Source organism: Rhagoletis zephyria, unplaced genomic scaffold, assembly GCF_001687245.7.
Source record: "Rhagoletis zephyria isolate East Lansing unplaced genomic scaffold, Rhagoletis_zephyria_1.1 Rzeph_scaffold_02928, whole genome shotgun sequence".
Taxonomy (NCBI): domain Eukaryota; kingdom Metazoa; phylum Arthropoda; class Insecta; order Diptera; family Tephritidae; genus Rhagoletis; species Rhagoletis zephyria.
In genome coordinates this window covers 13,420-23,337 of record NW_016160012.1, presented here as the reverse complement: position 1 = coordinate 23,337, position 9,918 = coordinate 13,420, and the positions used below count along the sequence as shown (strand labels likewise).

The 9,918-nt window shown below is 34.8% G+C and overlaps 1 protein-coding gene across 1 annotated transcript; it reads right to left on the bottom strand.

Annotated features, from left to right (window-relative positions):
* Window positions 1–3,617: 3,617 nt before the first annotated feature.
* Window positions 3,618–4,982, bottom strand: LOC108368040 (putative nuclease HARBI1; the record flags this gene model as incomplete). The annotated part of the gene is made up of 2 exons (XM_017622780.1): window positions 3,618–4,271; window positions 4,332–4,982. Coding segments are annotated over 2 exons (1,029 nt in total), but the record flags the coding sequence as incomplete, so codon positions are not given.
* Between the last annotated feature and the right edge of the window lie 4,936 nt (window positions 4,983–9,918).

Below are 9,918 nucleotides of genomic sequence, written 5' to 3'. Positions count from 1 at the left end.
TGTGACGGAAGATGGTGCCAAATTTGGCGGCACTCAAAAGGATGGTGCAAAATGGAAGAAGTATTGGAGCGATTTAAAGTATGTATATAAATTTTTCATGATGTGATTATTTTTTTAATGTTTTGTTTTAATACCTACAAACAGACTTCATAGTGGCACAAAATATAGTGCGATAAGGCAGGCAGAGCAGAGAAGTGGTATAAACGGTTTGAGCCGGGCCAAATCACTGTCACCGCTGGAAGAGCGCATAATTAAGATTACAACTGTGCAGGCAGTCGATGGTGATGAAACGGGCGAAGTGGGCTTTGAAGCACTCGACATGGCAGAAGCGTCTCACAATCTCGCTGACATTGTGGAGGAGACATTCGAAGTTGTTGTGGCTGAATGCGAGTTAGATGATACTGCAGCCGCAACCACATTGGAAGATGGAACTACGTGTCCAATGATAGGGGCGAGCACCTCAAATGCTGCAGCAATAAGAGGTAGCACAGCAGCAGCCCGTTCGAGAGGGCGAAAAAGAAAGGCGCAAGCAGAAAACCCTCAGTTAGAAAAATTGTTTAGGCTAGAGGAAATCAAGGTAAGGGAAATGGAGATCGCCAATAATTTAAAACGCGAACAGATCCAAGCGGTGAAGGAGCAGACAGAGGCAATAATAGTGGGCACGCAAATGAAAGATAACGTTTTTAGACGAAATCCTGACCGAAAACCTCAAGGAATGAAACAATAATATCATAATTGGAGATTTTAACATCAATATGAAAGTATCATCAACATACTCGAAACACCTATTAAGTTTATTCGCACAAAGGGCAATGATACAAAGAATTAATTTCAATACGAGAATAACAGAGAACTCGTCTACCAAAATTGACTTGCTCATTAGTAATAATGATCAAGTCAGATCGGAAAATATAGTTGAATATAGAATTTCGGATCATGAAACAATTAATTTTAAAGTGCCAACAACAAAGTTTTGCAAAATGAGACGTTACTCTACTTTTACCTCATGGGAAAACTATAGTTCCGAAAACCTTTTAAATAAGCTAAGAACAAGCGATTTTAGCTTTATGCGTAATGCGGGAGTAGAAAATAAGACTATAGCCCTGAACGATATTCTTACTGAAGTAATGCAAGCACTGACATATGTGAAAAAAACAAAAATACGACTGAGAAATAAGTGGTATGACCGCGAGCTTGTAGCTCTCCATAAAAGTAAACTTGAGCTTTATAATATTGCCACAGAAACAGGATACTGGGATGAATATAATGAAATAAAGAAACTATACAAAAGTACTATTACGTATAAGAAGAAGATGTATATGGAAGGCAGAGTTCACAGCAATAACGGAAACATGAAGCGGATGTGGAAGTGTCTGAAAGACCTCGCAGAGCTTACAGATAACAAAAAACATATCACTAAGATAGTAATTAATGGCGCATGCCTTGATAATGAGTATCATATAGCTAATGCCCCAAACAATTTTTTTGTTCAGAGCATAGTCGAAATTAATGATAGTATCGAAGAAATGCCTACTACATCCGGACTAAACGTTGACCGCTCGATCGCAATAGAACCATTTCTTTTCACTGACATTGTGTTGGATGACATAATGAATATCACAAAAGCATTTAAAAACAAATATGGCGGAGAAAAGCTTTTATCTGAGGGTGTTTTTAAGGATTCCATGACGTACATTGGTAACTTTTACAAAGACATAATAAATGAGTCCCTAAATAATGGCATTGTCCCAAACTGTTGGAAAGTTTCAACAATAGTACCTGTGGAAAAAGTAAAAAATACAGTCAAACCTGAGGAGCTACGGCCAATCAATACGTTACCCGCAGATGAGAAAATTGTGGAAATAGTGGTGAAAAATCAATTGGTGGCATACCTAGAAAAGCACAAAGTTATCATACCTGAACAGTCTGGATTCAGGAAGAGCCATTCTTGTGAAACAGCACTAAACATGGTTATTGCAGAATGGAAAGAAGATATATCAGATAAAAAAGTTGTGGTGTCTGTCTTCTTAGACTTGAAGCGGGCCTTTGAAACAGTTGATAGACGGGAATTGTTGAATGTCTTGTTCAGAACTGGTGTCAGAGGAACGACTTTGGAATGGTTCCGAAGTTATCTGAGTGACAGAAAGCAAAGGACGGTAATTGGAAAAACAGTTTCATCTGTTGTGGATGTAGATATTGGGTTGCCACAAGGTTCAGTACTGGCACCGATACTATTTACATTGTACATAAATGATATTAAAAAATGCTTAAAATATTGCAATATACGTCTATTTGCGGATGATGCACTGCTTATCATTAGTGAGAAATATGCCCACAGTGCAATGCAGAAAGCACAAGAAGATCTTGACTCTCTATACAACTGGTTGTGCCTTAAAAAATTGAAGTTAAATGTAGATAAGACTAAGTTCATGGTATTTTGCAAAAACCAGAACATCATACGTAATAACGATTTAAACAATATAACCCTGAAGATAAAAAACAATATAATTCAAAGAGTAAATACAATGAAGTACTTAGGAGTTTTAATTGATGAAGACTTGAATTTTGGAGAACATATAAATTATCTTGAAAGAAAAATTGCGCAGAAAATAGGATTCATGTACAGAACATGCAAACATATTAGTCAACATCATAAAATACTTGTGTATCGTTCAATTATTGAACCGCACTTTATATATTGTCCTACAATTCTGTTGATAGCGAGTGATACGCAAATTAAAAGACTACAAATACAACAAAACAAGGCAATGCGATTTATATTAAAATGTCCCCCAAGAACATCTAAAACTATAATGCTGAATCGGTTAAACTGGCTGAGTATAAAACAGTCAATAAGCTACTTCACTTTGAAATTTATACATCATGTAAGATTAGGAATGCTACCGAGTTACCTGAGCAATAAAATACTATATAATCACGAGATACATAATTATGGAACTAGATCCTGCAATAATATAAGACTGCCTTTAGTAAGAACAGAGTTTGCAAAGAATACTTTGGAATACACAGGGTACAAAATGTACAATGAACTACCTACTGCGATAAAAGATTGTGAAAATATTAATAAGTTTAAAATAAAACTATTTTTATATTGTAAAACACTGAATATTTAATGAAACAAATGTTAACTTAACATCAACTAGGTCTTAAAGACCGTAATAAATAAATACTATACTATACTAAAGAATGTATTGTAGAAAAACTACTACTTTTAATTGAAATTTTGAGGCGGCCGTGAGAATGTTTTAATTTTAGAAACAGCCTTCTCCATAAGTATTAGACAATTTTTATTATACCTTTTTCTAATGCTTAAGAAAACTTGAAGTCCTTTTTATTCTTAGTATTTTTAGAGTTTAAGAAAATATGAAGTCGGTTTTACTTTTAATATTTAGAATTTAAGAAAACATGAAGTCGTTTTTACTTTTAAACTTTTTTAGAGTTTAGGAAAATATGGAGTCGATTCTATTTTTAATTTTTCTAGAGTCTATGAAAATATGATTTTTTTTTAGCTTTTAAAAATATATGAATTTCTCTGTTTAATGAATTTATGTACAAAACTTACTTGTGATAAAAACTGCATTTAAAAATACTTATCTTGGAAATATAGCAATCTATGTGTGTATTTTTATACTTCTTCTGGAGCCTAATATGAGATATCGAATATGAAAGAATTCGATTTATTTTTTATTTTTTAGTCTTTAAGAAAATATGAGGTCCTCATTGCAATGAATTTATGAACAAAACTTTTTGTGATAAAAACTGCCTTTAAAAAGAATTTAACATTTGAAATATAATATACATATGCATATTTATTAATATATGTAAATAAGTAAAAATACGAATGTAAAATAAAAAGTTGAATTATTTTCAATCTAATTTTGAATGTTATTAGTAAAAGCATTTTGAACAATTTGCAATCGTTGTCTTTTCGCAATGGATAATATATTCTGTGTTGAAATAGCTGAAGAAGGGCCACCACATTCTTCAGGCTCATCAGAGTCTTCCAAATAAATTTCATCGAACGGCGCTCTAGCCCGAATCAAGTAGTTGTGTAAAACCAGGCAAGCGTTGATTATGAGGCCTGCTTTTGGTGGACTGTAGAAAAGGGCTCTTTCCTTCGACAGACAGCGAAATCTGCTTTTTAGTAAGCCAATGCATCTTTCTACAAGAGCTCGAGTTGACTTGTGTGCTATATTGTAGCGCTCTTCTGCGGTACATGATGTCGCACTAATTGGTGTCATCAGCCAAGGCTAATTTAAAATTTATATTAGCATTAGATCTTTAACAAAGAAAAATAATATAAATTGTACCTGTAGTGGGTAGCCACTATCACCCAGAAGCCAAAAATCGCGCTCACCCGCCTTATAAAGCTCCTCCAGAGCTCTGCAAGCTCGAGAGCGACGCCATACATATGTGTCATGAGCAGTACCTCCGAACCGCGCGCTAGCAGACAAAACGATATAATCAGCACCACATATTATCATAACGTTCTTGGAGTGCCCACCCTTTCGGCAATAGTAAACATGCTCAATTTCTTTCTTCGGGGCTGATATTTTGATGTGCGTTCCGTCTATGAGTCCGATTATTCCAGGAAATTGGTATTTTTCCATGAATTTTATTTTGAGCGCCGGGAAGTCTTCGCGTTTTGGGAACTTTATATGTCTGTGGGCTATGTTATTAAGTGCAGTTGCCACCACTTGCACACATCTGCTAACTGATGTTTGGGATAAAGCAGATAAACTGTCTTGCCCCACACTTCTTTGAAAGCTACCAGTGGCAAAAAAACGCAGGGCGCTTAAAATAATTACATGACTTGGAACAGCATGTCTCCTTTGCGAGTTCGGCATAAATGGCATTAATTCATTAATTAATTCCAGGCACAAAGCTTTAGGGAACCGATATAAATCAATGAAATGCTCGTCTGTTGTAATCTCAAAGGGATTTTGGTCGTCGCGAAGTCTCTCAAATTATCTCTGAAATACATAATGCGTTAAATTGTATATACTGCATTTAAAAAATTTACACCTTTATTACCTTTGCTCGTCTCGAATTCTTTGCGATAATTCTAATAAAATAATTATTCCCGACATGTTTTGTTTACGTTTTCCTCAACTTTGACATTTACTTCGAAAATTCAATAGCACAGTTGCAAAAGTTTCACGACTATAGTGGTAATGGAACACGATTTTCACAGCACAAACCAGAATCGCAAAATAAGTGTCTGTGAAAAGGCAGAGTGAAAAGTAGTTGTGAAAACGAAAATGAAAACTTTTTTTCACTCCATCTTATCACAGAACGAGAATTGACCCCCTGCTCGTCTTGTTGTAACGAATATAACTTATAAAATTTTGACATTTGAGTCAATAATTTGCTCGCTGTTCGTTAGAATAATTTAAATTTTTTAAATTTATTATGCCGGAAGATTTGCAATTATTACGTGCTACTCCCATAAGAAGTATGCCTTTTGCCTTTTGCGTGTTTTATATAAAAAAGAATATTGTGTGTATAAATTTGTATTAATTGTTTTTATAGACAGGGTAAACATACCGCCAATTTGACCAAGTTGCTGATACATATATGTGTGTATACTAAGATGGACAATCCATGGTGCCGCAGTTCAATTTGCGTTAAACACACATATACATATATATTAGCACAGATTTTTGTAAGTACTCTATGGCTGATAAATATTAGTGTTATGATTATGTGACTAATTTTTTACCTGTTTTTAGTATAATTCTGATGAGGGTGCAATATTAGCTTATTATATACATATTAACCGAAAGCTAAATAAATGAATTGACATAATACTTTTCAATTGGCTCGTAGATATCGTCTTTGGTTTCGTCTTCAAATTGAAAAAATCCGAGCGTTAAACAATTCTTTTAAGAACTGTAAATGACCAAACGATGAAAATTAGTGACCAATCCTGACCAATCGATGACCAATCGTTTGCATATATTCTTTTTCACAAATGCTTGGATCGGGTGCTAGCACATCAAATTTTCAACCCCTAATTTGAAAATTGAATAACAAGAGAACGGTTAATGACCAAACGATGAAAATTAGTGACCAATCCTGACCAATCGATGACCAATCGTTTGCATATATTCTTTTTCACAAATGCTTGGATCGGGTGCTAGCACATCAAATTTTCAACCCCTAATTTGAAAATTGAATAACAAGAGAACGGTTAATGACCAAACGATGGAAATTAGTGACCAATCCTGACCAAACGATGACCAATTGTTTGCGTATAGTTTTTTTCGTAAATCCTTGGATGGGGTGCAAGCTAGACGGAGCCTTTAGTGTCGGTGACAATCAGTGTTGCCAGGTTTTAGGCGAGCCTATTCCCTTTTTGTCCATGCAGTTCTATATATTTTTCGCGTTTTTTCCCTTTTTATATAACCCAGTTTTTTAAAATGACAAATCAACTTTCTCCGTGTTTTATTTTTTATACGATCAATAACCGTATTTTAACAACTCAGTCAATAACAATAACTATTCAATTTACATGTAATATTATTAATATAAAACATATATATATATATGCATCTACTTATACGTTATTTATACATACCATTCGTGTAATCGCTGAATTCTGTCAACAGCACTGATAAGTGATCAAATGCAAAAAATGTAATATTGTGCTCCCTCGCAAACGCACATAGCTTTCTCTCCACATTTTTAGCTTGACATGCTACCGAACCATTAGTAAACTGCAAAATTTTTAGCTGGTGATTAGTTGTCATGAATTGAATTATATTTTTGCACACGATTTTGCGTTTTTGCATGTTTTTGCAGTTACGATTTATTAGGAAGAAAGCTTACTGCACATATTGTGCAATATGCTCGAGTTTGATTGGAGGTGGATTCTGACGGACGAGATTCTTCCAGTAACTAAACTTTAAATTCTGTACAGCTTTCCCATGAATAATAATAGTATTACTCTAATATTTATTGGTACGGCGTATGTGATTTTCCCCGTTTTCACGACCATTATTCCCGCCATCCCCTCTTTGTTCAAAATTCCCGCAAAACGGGAAAAATTCTATCTTCTGGCAACGCTGGTGAAAATAGAAAATAGTAGCGTTCTTGTACGCGACAGTTTGTACGAGTTTTTACTAACTATCACGTTTTGGTGTTCTTGTACCCAAAAAACTTGTATGAAGGGGGAAATTGAGAGCGCAAAGTGATATTTCATGTTGAGCCGAAGTTGCTAGTTTTTACTGATAAATTTTTACCAGTAAGACCTTGCAAGTGAGAAAAATAGCTGATCGCATGTTGCTGGGTGCAATTGAAACTAATAAAAAAAATGTTTATGAGGTTTTTATAGTTGGAATTGACAAAATATACCTATTAAAATATAATATATATTGTGGAACATTACACCACACTCCTACCCTGTAGGAAACACCAACAACGAAAATGAGAATAATATATATTGTTTTATTAGGAACTAGCTGCGAATAAACAACAAATTATTCAGCTGTGCGTAAAACTTGCAAATAATTACTGGTTTTGCGTTCTTGTACTTTTGTGCTATGAGAGCGAATTCTCAGAAAGTAAGTTCCTGGAGAGTTACTGGTAAGTTACTGGATAACTTGTAAAAGAACACAACTAATATTCTTTCAGAATCAGCGTTTGAGTGTGGCAAAGATGCAATAAAATGGAAAAGGATAGTTCGATTTGGAAAAAGTTTATCTCCATTTAAAGCTGTTCCATTAGCTACGACTTTCCAGAAGTCAGTAACTTTATAGTTGAGAAATGAATTTTTTTCAACATTATTAAAAGAAATTGGAAGGTTGCCCCACTCATCTTGCAGTTCATTGCAACTAACGCCCACATAACTGGCCAAATTTTTGAGGGATTTGCTATAATATCTTTTTTCCTTGTCAAGAGCAATTGTTGGATCTAAGAATTCTAGCGTCATTAATAGGAAATTTTTCACAAATTTTGAGTATAAAAGTTTTAACAAATTCTCCACAGCTAGTTTTTGTTTGTAATGGTTGATCTCTTTCGAGTTTAGCAATGTTTTCCGAAAACACTATTAAATTGCATATTATCAGGGCGAAGTTCAGTGCTTGGGTGCAGGTATTTCTTTACCTGAAGTTATTATGTTACATACTTTATCTTTCAAAACTATTTTTGAAAGAAGCGCTAACATTTGCCTCGATTATGAATGCAGTTTGTGGACTTATAGATCCGTAGATTGATATAAAGCGTTAAATCTATTAAAATATATTTAAAAAAAATGCAAATACATTTTAATATCCGGCCTATCTAAACTTCGCAAAATTTTTTCAACTTTCGTCCTGTTCGTGAATTCTTTTTCATAAATAAAAAAGTATTTTAATGCAGTCCAATTTCTTAATAGTGTTACTAAACCTGGCTGCATCACAAGCCATCGTGTTGTAGATGGGAAATAAATTTATTCGTAGAAAGATCGCAAAATTTTTGAAATTCCTTAAAATTTTACTAACATCTCGCTTCAGGTGCGCATAAAAATGGTTTTTCGATCCCACCATAGCGCTGGAATTGTCACTTGCCATAGCTATAATGTTGGTCAATTGTATATTTCTTCCTTTAAACAACGTCTTAGTTCTGCTTAATACCACATTATTCGCTATTTTTTAGTCTGCAAAAATATCGTTGAGTAAATTGACAAGGTCGTCAACAATACGAAATAAAACAATTTGATCTGCCAAGAACGCTGCTAGCTTCAGTACAGCAGTAGATTGTTGCAAAAATTTTAATGTGGAGGGTGTTGTGCGGAAAATCCGTAAATTTTTAAAATGCTTTTCCGTTTTATGATGTATATGTACTTTAATTAAGCCGCATGCGAAAGTGCAGCCACATGCCTTGTCCCTATGAATTGGAGCCAGCCAATCTTTCTACTCTGGCACTTGAAGCCACTTCTCTTGGAAGTTCTGCTACGCTAAGTCTTTTCTCTGACATGTTGTTGTTGTTGTTGTAGCGCCTACAATAACCCCGCCCAGATTGGTTAATATCTCAGTCGTTGTCGTCAATTTCCCCTAACGGCAGCCCTAAGAAGCGTGCAGCCTCAATAGGATCGGTCCACAGGGACAAAGGCGTTAGGGCTGACGGGTTTTCCGGGCATACGAAGAGATGTTTCGAGTCATGGCGTATCTCTCTTCATGCCGGACACTCATTTGGTACATCTGCGCTTAGTCTGCTCAGGTATGAGTTTAACCTGCTGCAGTAGCCAGAGCGAAGTTGAGCTATTGTGGTTCTTGTCTCCCGAGGCAGATGAAGCTCCGGCAAAATTTTTTTTAATTTCACTTTTATTTTAACATATTTTCATTAAAAGAAAAATACTGATAAAAATAAAATATTTCACAAAAACAACAAAAAATATAATCGATTATCGCATGAGCCTATTGCCTGACAATTTTCAAATGCGCTCAGTGGCATTGTGCTACTATGATAGCACGGCCGAGTAATCATAGTCAACTTATGTACAGTAGTCGAACAAATTATAGCCGCACCAAATTTTCACAAGTTTTAAAATATTATCTTTGCTGTTATTTAATTTTGGTTAGTTTTGTTAATTCATTCGTTAAAAACATCCGTATAAATACAAGTTTAAAGGCAGTGTCACACGATTGGGTAATAGCCCAATTTACAAGGAATACTTAGCACGGTGCATAGGCAACTGGCTGAGTCAGTGGGATCGTCGGTTCGAAGCCTACTGAAAGAAATCTAATGAGGAAATGTGGTGATTTCCGAAATAGCTATCACTTCTACCATTTTTTCAAATTATTGTTGCTTTTCTACAATAAATTTTCATTATAAAACGGCCTCGAGCTCAATAAAAATTGTTGAATATAATTGTTATAAGGCCAAAAAATAACAAAAACAAATAACTTAAGGACG